At 40.1% G+C, this 18,968-nt stretch overlaps 4 protein-coding genes across 9 annotated transcripts in view; 1 reads left to right on the top strand and 3 right to left on the bottom strand.

The window, feature by feature from the left end:
• The window catches only part of LOC105835667 (serine/threonine-protein kinase Warts), a 105,396-nt gene continuing 86,428 nt past the window's right edge, over positions 1 to 18,968 (top strand). The window contains exons 1-3 of one of the 6 annotated variants that reach the window (XM_036290738.1): positions 1 to 287; positions 16,323 to 17,044; positions 18,227 to 18,391. The gene's annotated coding sequence lies outside the window, so the exon portion shown is untranslated. Of the gene's footprint in view, positions 288 to 6,923; positions 7,019 to 7,091; positions 7,193 to 15,364; positions 17,045 to 18,226; positions 18,392 to 18,968 lie in introns of those variants that run through there. The other 5 variants (XM_036290742.1, XM_036290735.1, XM_036290736.1 and 2 more) reach the window with 5 other exon arrangements.
• On the bottom strand, positions 1,440 to 6,237 carry LOC105830779. Its single transcript, XM_036290744.1, has 8 exons — positions 5,926 to 6,237; positions 4,920 to 5,174; positions 4,717 to 4,818; positions 3,483 to 3,614; positions 2,775 to 2,993; positions 2,321 to 2,562; positions 1,753 to 1,912; positions 1,440 to 1,603 (listed from the first exon to the last, which is right to left on the bottom strand). Exons 1-8 carry the CDS (start codon positions 6,212 to 6,214, stop codon positions 1,479 to 1,481), a joined length of 1,524 nt encoding a protein of 507 aa, XP_036146637.1. The 5' UTR covers positions 6,215 to 6,237; the 3' UTR covers positions 1,440 to 1,478.
• Positions 11,221 to 12,075, bottom strand: LOC118646909 (basic proline-rich protein-like). The gene has a single exon (XM_036290856.1). The coding sequence runs from the start codon at positions 12,073 to 12,075 to the stop codon at positions 11,221 to 11,223; it is 855 nt and encodes a 284-aa protein (XP_036146749.1).
• On the bottom strand, positions 12,111 to 12,749 carry LOC118646910. Its single transcript, XM_036290857.1, has one exon. It carries the CDS (start codon positions 12,747 to 12,749, stop codon positions 12,111 to 12,113), a length of 639 nt encoding a protein of 212 aa, XP_036146750.1.

Raw genomic sequence — 18,968 nt, forward strand, 5'->3', positions numbered from 1 at the left:
GGTGCGGTGTTGTGCGGCGGCCCTAAGGCCTAACGCTAGCGGCGCAGTGAATCGGCGCGGTCGTCGGCACGGTGCCCGGTGTCAGTTGTTCGGCGCATCAGCTGTTCGCTCGTCGGCGTTATTGTCACCACGCGTGGTGACAGGTCGCGGAGTCGGTTCCTCCTCAATGCGGTCCCCGGGTCGGGACGACGGCGACCGCTCAGTGCGCGGCCGAGAGCTAGGGCACGGATCGTATCGGTGAGCGGCCCCTCAATACGCGGCCAGGAAGGCACTCGCTGCGTGCCCGGGTAAGATCGCTAGGTTAGGTGACGGCGCTCAATATGCGCTCGAGGATGCCTGGCTCAGTACACCAGGAGGAACGGTCTGCTCACTTCGCAGGCCGGGGAAGCTCTGTCTTCCGGTGCGAGTGGAGGGCTTATATACCCTTCACTCAGTGGTGAGGGAAAGAGAGAAGAGCGGAGGGAGCGAGCGAGGTAGGGGTAACGGCCTTACCTCCGTTCAAGCGGTAGTGGAGGAACGGCTCGTTACACCTCCCCCTCGGCAGACCCTGTCCTTATATACAATAACAACCCAGACAGCACATGTAGATTATGAGAACGATAATAGGATATTGCGAAAGTATATTGCAATATTCGTATAATATTAGAGATACGTCTGTGATATGGCGAGTATATACTCATAACGTACTATGTCCGCGTTGCCTTATCCCATAGAATTTCGCTGGCAGTTTATGAGAATATACCGAATATATCTCAAGAATGTTATACGTATATCTTCAGTATATTCACAGTATATCTCAAGAATGTTATACGTATGTCTAAAGTATATCTTCAGTATATTTACAATATGTTTACAGTATGATCGGATTATATGGACTCATGCACAATGAAAGAAATAAGGAACAAGGAATTAAACATACGGAATTAGCAAGAAGAAAGAAGAGGAATTAATCCCTCTTTTTCTTTCTTCTTGCTGATTCCCTATGTGTAATTCCTTGTTCCTTATTTCTCTCATTGTGCCCTAGCTGTATATAGCACAATATCGCACGTACACACACGCATGTACACATCCTTTATGAAAAAATACAATTGGATTATTTGCCAAAAAACTATTGAAAACTATTGGAACTAATAGTAATATTATTAAACACACTATTAGTTCCAATAATTTTTTGAGGAATACAATAGTATTTTTTCAATAGTATTTTAAAGGATTTACACAGCATTGCACGCACGTGTATATTATATATATATATATATATATATATATATATATATATATAACATTTATATAGACTAGGTAATAATTTTATTCTTTACACTTTATAAGTATTTTTATTTTTATTTTGTATATAAAACAATGTACATACGTATGTACATAAAATCATAAAATACATATATATATATAAAAAACATAATACCATATATTTATTTGGAACATTTTTCTTTTATCACTATATCACTATATCATCAATCAAGTTACTCTATTTCTCTTCCTTTTCCTCTTTCCCTTTCCATGCGCTCTTTTGCATGGGCAAGCCATATTTTTAGTGGAGTTGATATTTCCTCGTCGGTTGCCTTAGCATGTGCATTTCTTAACACCTCTGCAAAAATAACAGGTTTTTACATTACTTTATTTTTTTTATAAATTAAAAAATATCTATCAATAAATGTATAAAATTATTTTACGAATTATTAACATGTAATGTAAATAACAATAAAAATAAAAATAGATTATAAATATTTTACTTACTAATAATTACTTTGCATATCATCAATTTTGAAAAATTGTCTTTCTTTTTAGCACCATACCAGCTGTAACGAATTGCCACCTCATTGGAAAATGTTTGCTTCATTATACGCAAACACGAAGCTTTTAAGTCTTTACATGTTGAACGTGCCAATTGTTTAATCTAAAATTATTTCAAATTAATATTATTAATAGTTAATTTCAAAAAATGTAAAATTTAAATTTATTACTTGAACACGTATTTTTTAATCTTTTGTTAGGACAATCCTAATAATTAAAAAGAAAGGATATAAATCTTATAATCTGCAATTCTAAACTAAAATACTACTGCAAATATGAAAATGCTTTTTCCCTTCTACAAAAAATTATATATATATATGTGTGTGTGTGTGTGTGTGTGTGTGTGTGTGTGTGTGTGTGTGTGTGTGTAATTTGATATACATATACATATATACATGTAATTAATGTACATCTCACTCTTTTCAGAAAGAAATTATCTATCAATTTCTAAAAACGATTGCCTTTCTTTTTTAAAGAAGTTTTGTAATAATAGAATAGATATTAAGCTTACCATTTCATCTCGATAAATAGTATTATTAGTCAGTTGTACTTCCATTGAGTCCAGATCATTTTTGTCCTTTAATGGCAAATCTTGATATATATCTATAATTTCCTTCCGTTCAGGTTCAGGTACTGCCGTATTATTTGACATTTTTTGTAGGACAAGTTTTAAATACTTTTCAATGTTATTGACTTTTAAGTCAATTTTTATTACTTTTTTAACGAGAAATTGTTTATAATCCTGAGATTCTCCTGCAAGACATTACAAAAAAATACGTTTGTAATAAAAAAAAACGTAAATACGTTTGTAATAAAAATAAAACCAAGATTAAATAATTGACCAAAGAAATATCCGAAAAACGTGAAAACGCGCGCGTTAGCGCTAGTAATCGACTTGCATTCCTTTTATTAAATAGGATAATACATATAATTCAGAATAACATTGAAGTTATTTGCATACTGACCTCGATTAGAACTCAAGTTTTGATTGTTTTCTATTGATGATGTAGACATTATAGACGGAATAACAAAGCTCTTATTATTTTCATTGTTTGATGATGTAGACGAAATTACAAAGCTATTACTTTTATTTTTTGATGATGTAGATGGAATTATAAAACTCTCATTACCTTCATCGTCTATCAGTAATTCAGCAATCATCACATTTTCAATGTGTTGTGCATCTAAAAGCAATTTAATACACCAATGTTCTTATTATTTCAATATTTAATTGTAATATTTTATTCTAAATATATAATGTTAATTTAATTTGCGACACTTTGCATAATATGATACATTATTTTACATTTTATTTCTTTCATTCACATTAGATACTCATTATATTAATTACACACTGTATAGAACGCGTTCCATTTTATCGCAATGAATATTTGTTCTTATTCAATATTGGAGATCATTGCATTAATATCGAACCAACTGTTCTTGATGAAAAAACTATGAAGGTAAATATTTGTTTATATAGATTTATATATGTACAGATAAAATTAAAAGTTTTTTGAAAAATTTAACATATTATAAATATTAAAACAGAAATGAGAAAAATGTCATGCAAAACTTGTTTTGGAATAAGTGTATATATTAATTCTGCGTGTACATATTAATTCTAAGATATATAATAGATAATCAAAAGTACATTTTACTTGCATACTAACCTTGTTTAGAATTCACATTTGGACTTGTTATTTTGTTGCCTGATATTAGAGGGGAATTTAAGATATTTTTATTATTCATATTGCCTATCAGCAAATCATCATCGAAACGGAAATTTTCTCTGAGTTGTGCATCTAAAGGTAATAAAAGAATGTTATAATTATTAATATCCCAATACAATGTTAACAGATTTAATACGAGAATATAGACCGACATGTGAAAACACAAATAATTAAAGACAAGCCTTATTCAGTCATAGCTGGATCTTCGTGCTGATATTTCGTGCTGATGTGTAATTTTACATATTTCTCGAGTTCATGGAACTCATGCAAAGTATCACCATGTGCCTCAGTGGTCAAAGTGGCTAGGACGTACAACCGCCCTGGAAAGTCGGGAGGTCCTAGATTCGATCCATGACTGACGTTATTTTTTTTGCAACAAATTCTTAACAATATTTAGAAGAAAAGGAGTAACAGATACTTGTTAGCATCATTTATTATCAATTGATATTGATTATCAATTTAATATCGTGATATTACTATTCTTGTTTATCTGTGTTTATATAATTGTGTTTCAAGACTGAAAAATCTATTCGGCATACAGTTCGATGAACTTGAAAAGTGGTATGTAAAATTACACAAGAAATATTATCATAAAGATCCAGTTATGACCAAATAAGGCTTGTCTTCAATTAACAGATCTATTTAAATATACAATAGTTATGAGATTTATAAAATTTATGAGAAATAAAAAATTATAAACATGTGTAAATAATAGTATTTTGTGTAGCAAGTGTGAAAAACAATGAATTACGTCGCACGTGAAATTGGCGCATGAACCGAGGCCTATGGTGCATTCACACGAGTACGAGTGTGATTTCCAACACGAGCCAAAGGCGATGAGTGCTGTAACCACACGAGTACAAGTGAGAATGCATCATAAGCTGGGACAAATATGGCAACTTCGCGTACAATGTAATTCGTGTTCCGCACATGCCACATACAATATTTTTTGCAACTCCTATCGCAAAAGTTTGATTTTTAAGATTCATTTACTATAATAATTTTCTAGTGTAGTAATTTCTACCACTAATCAGAAAATTTTATATTAAAATAACTAATCGGCGATGTGGGCAATCGGCTGTCACCCAAGTATATATTATGACAAGAATTAGACTTATCCTCCAAAGCAGACTGTGACACATAATTTGACAAAAATTATACTTTTAAGAATTACCTTCTTCCTTCATTGTTGTAAAATTAGACGCAGCATTTAATGTATTGTCTATTTGTACTTTTCTCACAAATTTTCCGCTAGAATTTTTAACATGTTTATAATCTGCAATCCATATATTTTATTATTAAAACGTTCTATCTTTTTTACTCTCTATTTTATTTCTATTAATGCTTATTTCTATTAGTGCTTCTTTGTACTCTTACCTTTTCGTTCTGCAGTTGATTTTCTTTTCGTTTTAGTAACAGTTACTGAACATTTAGATGGAATATTTGGAAGATCCGATAAAATTTCTGACGAAATTTCATCTTCATTGTTACTGCTTTTACTGCTTGAACTGTCATATTTAGCAGCTCTAAGCTTTCTCGTATTTTTTAGATATTCTTCTTGTTCAGTACAAGAGTCTATTTCGGACAATTCTTCGGCCTGTTTTAATTTCATTCTCGCCACTGCATAGTTTGCTGAAAAAATAGTATCATAATAAAAGTTACTATTTTGTTTAATGTCAAACTATATCGACATATCAGTTTAAGCAGGTTAACTTTATGTATTTATATATTTTAAGTCAATGGTCTATAACATGAACTCAATTGAGGGGCCTAAAAGGAAAAGGGTACAAGTGCATTTTTCTTACTTTTGAGAAAAATGGCTTTAAATTTTTCTCTTGGCCCTTTTTGATGCATCTAGTTTGGATTTATGCACTTAGCTCATTTTTCACTAAAATATTACTTGTACTCTTTCCTTTTCTTTTAAGCCCCTCAATTACGTTACAAATTGCAAAAAAGTTACTTAACAAAACAGAAAAGTTCTCTACAAGTTTCATAAAAAGTAAATTAATATAAATTTAATAAAAAGCTAATTTTAAAAAGCATTACTATATTAAACTATTTTAATTTTTTAAAACAAAGTTACTTTAAACAATAAAATAATATGAGACATAAAAGACCATATGAAAAAAATGTTGACAAAAGTTTAAAAAAGTTACACAGTTTACATGTTTTGAAAAGACTTATGTTAGTAGAATTTAAATTAAATTTATTCAAAATTAAGTAAAGTTAAAAGTTATTATCTTTTGAACTTTATTATTTAACTTTTAACAAATTAACAACTTAATGTTACCCATTACTTATAATTATCCATTACTAATTAACCTTGCAACGTATACATATGCCATGTATGGAAAATAAATATAAAAAATATAACATTACTCACTATATGTTCCAAATATTTTCAAAATGGAATGTTCCTCCCAAGTAGATTGTGGCTCTTCCATATTTATAACAGCTTTATCATACCGTTGATTTGATAAAAACTTAGGCCATTTAGATGTGTTTAATTTTTCATTGTACCAATTATTTGGAATAATTTGAAGTCCATCTTCAAATAGAACTATCATATAAAGTTTCTGGGACATTCTGTATGGAATTGGATACAAATTATATGTGAGCATGTAACAAAGAAAAAATAGCATATTTTTCATTTCCATATGGCAATTGTACATATTTCCTATTAACGTTTTCCAATGGCCACGAATTCAACTCTGAGACTGAATGTACAATGTAAATATCAAGCAATGACGACGGACAAGGAATATTAAACAATTCCTCTTTTATCAAAAATGCTTGACCAATAATTACGGGAATGTTTCGCTTTGAACAGTATGCGACATTTTTAATAGTAACAACCGTACCACAAATTAACCCACAACAACTGTCTGCCATTGTTCCAGCTTTAAATGTAATTCCATTATAATTAATAATGTTATATTGTGGATTCTGGCAATTCGATATGAGCGGACCATCACAATGCAATGATGTCAACTGTGGATGTTTCATAACAGGATGTGATAAAGTCGCTGATGTGCATAAGCGTTTTTCTTCCATGCATCTCCGAACAACCTGTTGTAAAGATTTATCTGGTTTTCTCAGATATTTCTTCAATTTTTGCATGTAGTTTTCGAACTTGAATGCACTAAAGTTATCGAGAGGGCCAAATCTTTTTACATCATCCACAAGATGGACAAGGCTGTGAACATTGTGTGAGATGTTTTCAATTCCATACAGCTTTATAAATGTTTTAACAAAAAAATAAATCAAATCTTGTGCATAGGCGAGATGTTCGTGTAAGTCCTCTGAAGATAAAATTCTTATTATTACGTGCAATGTTACAAAATGAATGTACACATCTTTTTTTAGTATAGATTTGAAAGCCAAGGGACCTGTATACAGCAATATTAGTCTGTATTCCGTGGCCTTCCATAATTTTACACAATCAAGTTTGCGTGGCTTTCTGGCAAATTCTACAGGTATGTAACACTTTAATTGAGTTACTAAACGTGTAGAAATTTCGTCCACGGCTTTGTGTTGTAGCCGATAATGCAGTTTACCATAAAGCCAGAGGTATAATAATTTTCGCATTATTCCCAAACATATGAGATGCATATAGTCCAGTGGAACATTTGTAACCGGTTTGAAATGAGGTATATTTAATAAGCTGCACGTTGTATTTTCCTTGTGGTAATTATCATCTCTTTTTTGTACAAAATCTTCATCAGATCGAAGTGGTGCGTCTATTTCCGGAAAACACAAACGTCTCCCTACGTATTCCCCTTCCGTTGTACATTTGGTACAGCTTGAATATCCACAGTGACCTTTAACACCTAAAATGAATGATTTGGCTGGTGTATCACAAATTAATGCACCAATTCTACATGGCACGTTTCGACCGTTGACGTCAATTCCGTTTTCGCAGATTTCTTTTGCTTCGTTTACGAAATCATACAAGAAATCGTTGGCATCTATCGGTTTCTCAGTACCATGATAAATTCCAATAACGAAAACGTCTCCATATGGAAAAATTGAGCCTAAAATAGGCCAAAATTGTTGCTGAGATGATTTTGATAAAGGCAGTCCATCAATGTTAATTGCTATTTTAACGCAATTAACATTTTCTTTTATGGACATTAATGTTTTTTTTACAGAAGACAATAGTCCAAAATGAAAATAAGATCCTGGTGCTACTGTACGAATTTCCTGTTGTCTTGGTGTTTTTAAGATCACACGTGCATCCGTCGATAGCTTCGAAAAACAAGAATGTTTTTTTAATCGGTGTAACAGTGCCGTTAAAGCTGTATGCATAATTTGGTGCTGTACAGCCCAGACAGCAAGATCATCTTGTAAATCTGCATCTGTTATACTTTCATTTTCTAGATTACTTGATTCATTACAAGAAGTGTTAACAGGACATTTTTGCAAATCCGACTTATATTCAGATTGTCTGAATGTATCACCATCATTTTGTACAAATTCTTCATTATTTTCATTACATTCCATTTCACATTCAACATCTGTTATTTTAGAATTCATTGTATCATCAACTGTTGTGCATTTATCATTCATATTATCATGCGACGTCGTTTCACATTCGAAATTTTTACAAAAAATTTCTGACTCTTGTGCAGCTAACCTTCTTATATGTCGCTTAGACATATACAATGTATCTTTTCTTTGACGTTTTCGATCCATTTCAATTTCCAAAATGTTATCTGTGCAATATAATAATGTTACAATGTTACGGTATAGTATATTGCGATACAAGTGCGGAAGATTGGCTATTGCCCATGAGTGTGGGTGGACGCACGAGCCGAAGGCTAATGAATAATTTTTGATAAACAATCTGTTATCGAAGAAGAATCAATTGTTAGCAAAAATAATGTACAGAATTTAGAAATAAATAGTCCATACAGCGATAATCCATCCATAAACGATGAGAATTCAGAATCATATACTCCTAGTCAAAAAAAAAATTTTGAAAAGGATAACTTCGCAACATTAATAAATGAAATAAATGAATTAAAGTATGTACTAAATTTTTTTTTAATAAAAATAAAAATGTTATATTATTTTGCTACTGTTTTACTTTAATACTTGATCAATTTCAATAATATTTATAAAATAATATTAAAATATGTAAAATATTTGTAAAATATGTAAAATAAATAATATATTTGTAAAAATTTAAATTATGAATAATTTTTTTAGGCATTTGTAGAACAATCTAAATAAAGGACAATTAGTTCTTGTTAAAAAGCTGGAGTAAGTTAATCTAAAATGGAAATATTAAACTCGTTTTTTTTTAAATTTATTAATGTATTTGTAATTAAAGTCACTAATATAGAATAATATGTAATATATAAAACAAAATAGTAAGTAGTTAAAAAGTTAAAATAATAAAGTTAATATCAAAGTTAAAAAGTGAGTAATTTTAATTTATTTAATTTTTAATGATTTAACTTTAATTTGAACTTATTTTTAAAACACGTAAACTTTAACTTATTAATTTTTTTCTAAGTTAAAAATTTATCTCTGTGAAAAGAAATATATTCCAACACACTAAATAATATATTCTTTGTGTAAATTTTATTTGCAAAATATTAATAAAGTATTAAAGATATTTAATAATCTACATTCTAATTGTTTGGTAATCAAACTTAGATACATGACTTTATAATTTAATATAAATCATACTATACAAAATTAACTTGATTGTTACATGAATCTTTAACTTTTAATCGAATTAGTTATTTATTCATGTAACTTTTATTGTATCTGAATTAATTTTATAAGTCATTACCTTCAGATTAATTTAGTTAAAAAATATATCAACTTACTCAGCCCTGATATAAAACAATGTAGTATATTAAATAAAAGTATATCACTATAGTGTATTTTTCATAAATATGCATAAATTTATTATATCTTTTTTAAATCAGAAAGTTTTATGAAATTTTATCTTACAACAATTTTATCGCAGAAGTGTGACAATTAAGGAGAAGTAAAAGAAAACCTACTAAGCCGTCATATTTATCAATAAATAATAAGGAACAACTTATGACTTTGGAAGACATCTCAGATGAAAAATATAATAAACTTGTGAGTTTGTAATTTTACTACTAATGAATAAATAAATTATTGATATATTATTATGATTAATAAAAATATGATTCTAGGTAGATTACTTTCTTTTCTTGGGTGGAGTAAATATATATAGTTTTTTTTTAAATTTGTCCACTTAAACAGCTTGTAATGAATACGAAATTGACATTTTAAGATCATATTGCCATTGATTTATTATGAAGTTACAATTAATTTAACAATTTTAGTTAAAAAATCTTTAACTCAATTGATGCAGAATTGAGCCGCAATTGAGAACACTTATGTTCAGCTTGAGGTTGATTTAAAATTGTGTTATTTTGCGGACATATTTAGACCAATAGTTGACCATGCAATATTCTTAATTGTGTTTATCAATTTTGTAGGAATTTTAGAGATATTTTGCTATTTGGAGATAATTTATATAAAAATATTGGCATCAAGATTTACTTTGACCAAGAAATTGCAATTATTCTTATTTTTTATATAAGAAACATTTATATATACAAATATATATAAGAAATAAGAAATATAGATAAAAGTTTTACAAGTTACATATAAATGTTTTGATAATTTAGTTAAAAAATATTAACTTACATAATCGTGGACAATTATACTCAGTTGTGTATAAATCCGTGGGATTAAACCATCGATCAGTGCCAGTACTATAATGATCGAATAAATCCTGTCTTTAGTGTCGATTTTGCCGCACTGGACGATAACTGAAAAAAATCATTTCGCACATCAGGAAGCTATCGCGAGAAATGAAGTATAATATCTGTTGAATACGCTGGGATGCGTTGGGAAATTATGCTTAGATAATTGTAGGTTATAACATACATAATATACATATTATTATAGTTTACATTAATTACTATAATATTATATCTTATGTGCATACCAGTTATCTGAACGTAATTCCTGAACGCACATTTGAAAATGATTACGCATCACTTTTACGTTGCCTTTAAGCTGAGAATGTTTTGCCGGCTAATAAATAATCGCGACGTGATTTTCGAATAGCGATCACAATGATTTCAAGCGCGGCGGCGTTACCCATTACTGTGACAAATTCCGTATTGTCCTAGACAGAGGTATGGTGGAAAATATAAAACGGATTTACTTACCTCTAATGAAAACCACGTTGTCCTTAACGCGTTGTCCGTAATGCCCACGAGCTCGTGTTTGCACGTTCACATTCACAAGTTCACACGCACATCCCAAACTTTATCACGTGCTGCGACACGGCAGACGAAAATGCGTAATGTTACAGATGGCGTTAACATGCGATTTACTTTCGATATTACGCGGATATTTTGAAAATATGTGATAGATATACATGAGATATATCACATGATATTCTACGGATGTTTTGAGTATATTAGATATAATCTCAGTATATTCAGTAGGAGTTGCGAAGTTCAGTCGCTATATTCTAAGTTTATCTTGAGGATATATCAAAATGACATTCTACTGAGACGTTATATGAATGTTTTACGTATATTCGGTATGATCACAGTACATTACGTATGAGAGTATAATATTCGTACGATATCTGGTGCTGTCTGGGAAGCCTTTATTTTAATAGCCACGAACCGTCGCGGCGGCGCCGGATGACAATTTTTTGCCCGTGCACGTGGTGACGGTACCTTTGTCCCGGGCGGATGCGGTCCCACGGCACGGTGCGGAGGGCGTCCTCAGGGAAGGGTCCCTCGGGGATGGCGACGGCTGGCGGGACCGGTGGTCCGGGTGGCGGTGGCGTTGCTGGGGCGCTTTCCGGCGGCGGGGGTCCGGTGAAATACCCCGGAGCTGGTAGTGGAGCGGGTGGCGTTGACGGCGGTGCTGACGTTATCGGCAGGAGCGCTGGCTGCGGCGGCACGGGCGTCATTGGCAGCGGCGTTGGCGGTGGTGTGGGCCGTGGTGTTGGCGGCGGCGTCGGCAGTGTTGTGGGCGGCGGTGCCACTGGGGATGTTGTTCCCGACGGAGACGAACCGGGCCCCGCGATCGTCAACGATGCACTGTCCGGCATAGGGGTCTGTGCGGACGTTATAGGCCCCTCGGGTGCGGTGGTCACCACGCCGTTGTGGTCGTCATTGTCGTCGTCGAGGTCGGACAGCGTCGATTCGAACGTGGCCAGGAGCGCGGCTTGGCGAGCGGTGGCCGTGTTGGTGGGGGCCGGCTCGTACAGGCGCTCCTGTCGTGAACGGGTGGTCCGCTGGCGGATGGTCGTCGGTCGTCGTACCTCGTGTGTCGGTGGCGGCGTTGCTTCCTGGCCAGTGGCAGGCGGTTGACCGGTCCCTGGAGAGTCCGGCTGCCTCGGTGGTAGCGGTCGTGTCGTGGCCTCGAAAGGCCGTCTGCTCACCGGGATTCGTGGTGGCCCGGTGATAGCGCGTGTGAGACGCTCTCGGAGTGCGCTCTTCTGCTTGCCCATGCTGACTGTTTTCCTCTTCTCCGTGATTCGTCGCCTTATATATCCTCCCGGTCATGTGGTGTTTCGGCGTCTTTCAGGTCCTTAACATGTGCGGTACCGATGATCTTGTCATGCTGATCCCGCAGACGGACGATGACCGGGGAGATGTGTTTGTCGACGGTGTACGGTCCCAAGTAGCGAGGCGCTAATTTGCCCGCAAAATGTTCCTGAGCGTTCGACAGCGGGTGTTCTCGGCGGTAGACGTGCTGTCCGATGTCCGGCCTCCAGTTGCGCCTCCGCAGATTATAATATCGTGCTTGCTTTGCCGTGGCTTCTTCTTGTCGGCGGGTGGCGATTTCAAATTGTTTGCGCATTTGCTGAATCTTTCGAACTCGCGCGGTTGGTCGGTCGGTCGGTGCGTCACGCAGGATTTGTTCATGTTTCGCCCGTAGCGTGCCGGGCGCGGTAAGCTCCTGTCCATACGTCAACATTGCCGACGTGTATCCCGTGCTCTCGTGAATAGCTGTATTGGCGGCGAACGTTAGCTGTGGCAGGTGCCGGTCCCATTGGCGGTGATCCTGGCCAATGAACTGCGCGATCATCGTCTTCAATGTCCTGTTAGCCCGCTCGACGGTGTTGCATTGGGGCGAGTACGGCGGCGTTTTCCGATGTTCGATTCCAGTCTGGGCGATCATGTCGCGGAACTCGCGGCTTTCGAATTGCCGTCCATTATCTGTAATGATTCTTCTCGGGCATCCATGTTGGAGGACGATGTCTCGTTCGACAGCTCGTGTGACGGCGGAAGCGGTAGCTTGTCGTAAAGGTCTGGTGGTGATCTACTTGGTGAACACGTCTTGGCAGACCAGTATCCACGTGTGCCCTCGGATGACCTCGGTAGTGGCCCTATCAAGTCGACGGCGATGGTCACGTTCGGGGCGTCGACGGTGGCGTGATATAGCAGCCCGGCTATTTGCCGTTGTACGGGCTTGTGTCTCCGGCAGTTTGTGCATCGTCGCACGTAATTGGCGGCTTGCCGGAACATCCCTGGCCAGTAATATCTCTGCGCCAGTCGAGCGAGGGTCTTTGTTATTCCTAGATGTCCTGCGGTAGCGGCGTCGTGGCATTCCTTCAGTGCCTCCTCCCTCAGCGGTAGCGGCAGACAGAGCTTCCAGGCGGATGTTTCGGTGTCCTCGTCGGTTGAGTGGCGTTCATGAAAATGCCGGTATAAGCGGTCGCCTTGTACTTGGTAGTCCGGGTATTTGTGCGGGTCCTCTTGTACGGTCTGTAGTATCCGCTGGTGCCATTTGCAGGGCATGATGGCTGCCAGGTCTTGTCCGTCGGTGTCTTCCTCTTCTTCCTCCCCCTCCTCAAGGGGCTGGCGTGACAGCGCGTCCGGTACATGGTTGAGGGCCCCTTTCCGGTATTCAACGGTGAAGTCGTGCTGCTGCAGTGCTACGGCCCAGCGAGCCGGTCGGGTTGTCCAAGGACCGTAGCCATCTGAGCGAGAAGTGGTCAGTGATTACTGTGAATTTGTAGCCCTCCAGGTACGGCCGCATCTTCTCGATTCCCCACACGACGGCGAGGCATTCCTTCTCGGTAGCCGAGTAGTGTCTTTCGGCCGCTCGAAGGGCTCGGCTGGCGTAGGCTATAACTCGTTCCTCTCCCTGGATGTTTTGCGTGAGGACTGTCCCCAGGCCTGCGTCGCTGGCGTCGGTTTGTAGGACGAACGGTACCGAGAAGTCCGGGCATTGTAGCACTGGGGCGGTGGCCAGGCAGTTCCTGATATTCTCGAACGTCTGTTACTGTGGGATCGACCATTCCCACCGTTTGCCTTTCCTGAGCAGGTCGTTCAGTGGTGCCGCGGTCGTGGCGATTTGCGGTATAAAACGGCGGTACCACGATGTCATCCCCAGAAATCTTCGGAGGGCCGGCAGGGAGGTGGGCGGCGGTATGTCCATTATCGCTTTCACTTTTTCCGGGTCGGTTCTCAGCCCCTCTCGGTCGACGATGTGGCCCAGGTATCTGAGGCTAGTGCGTGCGAAGTGGCACTTGTCGGGGTTGATCTTCAAGTTGGCCCTTAGTAACCGTTGCAGTACCTCTCGTAGGTTCCGTAGATGCTCTTCGAACGTCTTTCCTAGGACTACTATGTCGTCCAGGTAAGCGAAGGCTCCATGTCCGGCCCGATGACGCGGTCAAGTAGTCGCTGGAAGGTGGCCGGAGCAGCATGCAATCCGAACGACATGACGGTGAATTGGAACTGTCCCCTGCCCGGGATGGCGAAGGCGGTCATTGGTCGGCTCGTAGGTTGGAGTGAGACCTGCCAGTACCCGTTCTTCAGGTCGATGGTGGACAGGAACCGGGCCTCTCGGAGCTGGTCGAGTATGTGTTGAACCGGCGGAAGCGGATAGGCGTCTCTCTCGGTTACTTCGTTGACCTTCCGGAAGTCTATGCGGTATCTCCCATCCTTTTTCTTTGCTAGGACGACTCCGGAGTTCCACGGGCTGCTGGTTGGTTCGATGTGCCCCTCCTTGAGCATCGCGTCGATCTTCTTGTCCACAATGCTCTGCATAGCGGGATTGAAGGTTCGGTATCTTTGCCGGATTGGCTCCTGTCCCTCGCGTAGCCGTATGCGGTGTTGGGTAAGCGGCGTGGTGCCGCGCAGTTGCTCGAATTTTGGTAGGTACTCCCCTAGGAGGGCTTTGAGCTCTTGCTGCTGTGCGGGAGTGCACGGGGCGAGTCCGGCGGTCGCCTCGTCGTCCGGTGATAGTACTGCGATCTCTGGTAGGTCCCATCGGAAGCCGGCCTTGCGGAGCAGATTTATCCCGGCTATGACGGCGGAGGTCAAGCCTGGCAGCACATGGAACGTGTGCCATCCACGGTAGTGGCCTATTCGGACCTGGGCGTGCAGCTCCTCCTTGATCGTGGTGGTTCGGCCATCGGCCAAGTGTACGGCGGCGGAGATCGATCGTACTCGGGCGTATGGTCGCGCCTGCTCGGCGGTGTCCGGTGCCAGGTAGGATAGGACGGCCCCGCAGTCTAGTAAGGCGGTGTACTGGCGGCCCGCGATCTCGATGCTTCCCTGCGGTCGTGGGTCGGTCGGTGTGTTGCGGGGGTTGATGCTCGGTAATTGGCTCTTCAGGTGCGGGCGTCCGTGCTGGTAGACCGGGGGCCCCCCTCTGTTCCCTCGGCCTGCTTGTCGTTTCCCGGTGTGCCGTGGCAGTTGCGCGTCAGCACCCCTTCTTTGCCGCACTGAGAGCAAAACAGCTTCGGCGGTCGTTTGCAATACCGGCGGGTATGTCCGCGCTGGCCGCAACCCCAGCAGCACTCGCGAGGGTCATAGGCGGGAGCGATGGCGGCGGCGGAGGCCTTCGCCTTGTCCTTGGATCTTTCCGGTGCCTGGTAGCTTCGCTCGTACTGGCGGGCGCGCTCGTAGTCGTCGGCGAGTCGTAGCATCCTCGGGAGGTCGGTGAAATCGGTCCTCCGGATGTAGAGGTGATACTCCGGCCGTAGGTTGTGATATACCCGCTCGAGTCTGTCTTCCGGTGGCATGCGCCCGTATCTGCGCATGAGTGTCTGCAGCGCGGTCACGAATTCCCGTGCCGTCTCGTTTGTGCCCTGCGTGCGGCGGGCGATCTCGGCCTCGAGTTCGAATCTTGTCTTGGCGGGTGCGAAGTACTGCCGGAAGCTTCGTTCAAAGTCGTCCCATCCATGCCAGTCGTCTCAGTTGTTGCGGTACCACAGCAATGCCTGGTCTTTAAACAATAGCGGCAGACACCGCTGTAGTTGCGCGTGTGTTAGCTCGTAGCTTATGCGGAAGTCCTCTAGGCGTTCCAGGAAGGCGACCCCATCCTTGCCGTCAAATTGTATGCCCCACTTGCGGACGGTGTCGAGGAGGTCCGTTGTATCCGACATTTTCTTTCGTCGCCGTGAGCGGGGAGTTTCCCCCCAGGACGGTTTCGAGATCGTCTTCACTAGTGTCTTCGGCTGCGGTTTCGTCGTGTTTCTCGATGTTAACTTTGATTGCGGCGGGTCTCATCGCGGCGGTTCGTATTCTCACTTATTCGAGTCCCTGTTCGGACGCCATTTTGTAACCGTTGAATCCTGTATGTCTATTGGCTGCGGATAGCCGCGGGATTCAGGGTCCGGCGGCGGGCTCGAATAAATGAGAAGACGGTGTGTTCGGTAATACTATGGATTTATTCTGTTATAAGCCTACGTTCTAATATATACATTTCCCTACGCTAATATGTACAGTATGGTCCTCGTAGTGCGAGTTGTGTGTGATACGCTGGCGACTGTGTCGCGGTGTGTCTACGCACGTTGAGTTTTGGTGCCCTGATTGGCTACGGCGGCGGTGCGTGTGATCGGTGTCGGCTTAATGCCTCGGTAGGCTGCGGCGGCGCGCGCGCCGGTCGGTCGGCGTGGTGATTGGCGGCGGGTGCGGTACCGGCAGCAGCGGTGCGGTGTTGTGCGGCGGCCCTAAGGCCTAACGCTAGCGGCGCAGTGAATCGGCGCGGTCGTCGGCACGGTGCCCGGTGTCAGTTGTTCGGCGCATCAGCTGTTCGCTCGTCGGCGTTATTGTCACCACGCCTGGTGACAGGTCGCGGAGTCGGTTCCTCCTCAATGCGGAGTCCCCGGGTCGGGACGACGGCGACCGCTCAGTGCGCGGCCGAGAGCTAGGGCACGGATCGTATCGGTGAGCGGCCCCTCAATACGCGGCCAGGAAGGCACTCACTGCGTGCTCGGGTAGGATCGCTAGGTTAGGTGACGGCGCTTAATATGCGCTCGAGGATGCCTGGCTCAGTACACCAGGAGGAACGGTCTGCTCACTTCGCAGGCCGGGGAAGCTCTGTCTTCCGTCGCGAGTGGAGGGCTTATATACCCTCCACTCAGTGGTGAGGGAAAGAGAGAAGAGCGGAGGGAGCGAGCGAGGTAGGGGTAACGGCCTTACCTCCGTTCAAGCGGTAGTGGAGAAACGGCTCGTTACAAGGTAAATCTTTTTCACGAGAAATGCGCCATCTCGAGATAGATAGTAAAGTCAGAAATAAAGTTTAAAACCCGATAATGCAACCCTGTTATTTGCATAAAATGTGCGTCATACTATTTGCGACAAGCCTTGCCAACAAAAACTAAGCTGTTTACGGACACACCTTGTCGCAATTTTGTTGCAAAAGTATGCTCGGCAAGTTTTATTTTGTTCTTGCTACTAATTTGTCGTTATTCTGTGCTTAACAAGATTTCCTGTTTCTGCCATAAATTTATTGTCATGTCGTGTAGCAAGGTTTGATCTGTTATTTGCTTAAATTTTGCATTTTATCATGTCGGAACAAATCTTGTAATTTCTATACGTAATATTTATGTACAAGTCTTTCTCTGTTATTTGCAGCGTTGTGTGATGAAAACTTTTGCCGTAAATTTGCTCGAAACTTTTAGAAAACAAAGCAACAGACAATTACTTGTCATAAAATTGTTGTCAAAATTGAAACAATCCTTGCTGTAAAGCTTTCACGATATGTGATTTTAACAGGCCTGGCTAGCTGGGTGTATTAAAAATTTCGGAATTTTCATACATATTATGTAATTTATCAAATGTACTCCGTTGTAAACGAAAGTGTCGCTGAAACTTTAAGCAAAAGTTACTTCACATGTACATCTTACATTACAAATGTTCAAAATGTTAATTAAAATTATGTATAAAAAAATATATCTCTTTATCAGAATATTCATTGATAATATCTATCATATTTCGAACTTTTGGAATTTGCTGTTGCATTTCATGTTGCATTATTAATGCCATCATTTCCTCGTCAGAACTACTGCTTGAACTGTTTAACAGTTCATCTATAAACAATAGTTTAGCTGCCATTTTTTCTTTATATTTATCCTTCGTAGTTATCCTTTGCTATTTATCCTTTGTATTTATCCGTATTTATTCTGTAATTATATTTATCCGTATTTATCCTTTGTACATGTTCGTTTTACCCATTCTCTATTTCAGTCTCTTTTAACAAAAAAAATATATCTTTATATTTGCACTGAATCGCACTGACAAATTTGTCAGTGCAGTTCAGTGCTTTCCACACTAGTGCAGTGCACCTCAACCGAACGTACAAGTAACACTGCACTAGGGCGCAGTTTAATCGAACACGTTTTCACTAGCACATGTTTTCAGTGCACTGCCAACCAAACACATGTAGATTCTGAACCAGTGGAGGGCAAGCCAACCGAATGAGAAACACTAAACGAGGACGCACTTAGTGCACACTAGTGCATCCAATCGAATTGAGTGTAACTGAATATGGCTAGATTTTTCATTACATGTCAATCAGCAAGAAAGGTATAACCCAAATATAACCTACTACATATTATATTAATAAAATATGTGTGTGTGTGTATGTGTGTGTGTATGTGTGTGTGTTGATATACTACATATATAATTACTTTTAAACGAAACACGTGACACTAGCCAAGTGCGCATTGGCACTGCCAATCGAACACGCTCCTGACACTGAGGACGGAATTCATAGACCGATCTTAAATTCAAGAATTGTCTTAAGTCTAGCTTGGAGCAGACTTGAGACTTACTTAACCAATGAAATAACAGCATTGACGTCTCAAGATCGTGCTTAAGATGGGTCTTGAATAAGATTTGACTATAAATACCGGCCTGAGTGCAGCCAGTGCATCCCAATCGAAAACGCTAAGAGAAGCGCGATCTTGTTCCTACTTTTTCATTGGTCGATATTTATAGCCGTCATGTTAAGCTCGTAAAGTCCACGTGACTCATGTGTTGTGTTGTTATACAATGTAAATAAATGCACACTTGTAATCACAGTAAGTAGAAGTGTTTTTTTTTAAGGTGCCTGTTCACGCTGACGCTTGACGCTCATTTTTAGCGTCAAAAGACATCACGT

The sequence above is a fragment of the Monomorium pharaonis genome, chromosome 8 (assembly GCF_013373865.1).
Source record: "Monomorium pharaonis isolate MP-MQ-018 chromosome 8, ASM1337386v2, whole genome shotgun sequence".
Classification (NCBI taxonomy): Eukaryota; Metazoa; Arthropoda; class Insecta; order Hymenoptera; family Formicidae; genus Monomorium; species Monomorium pharaonis.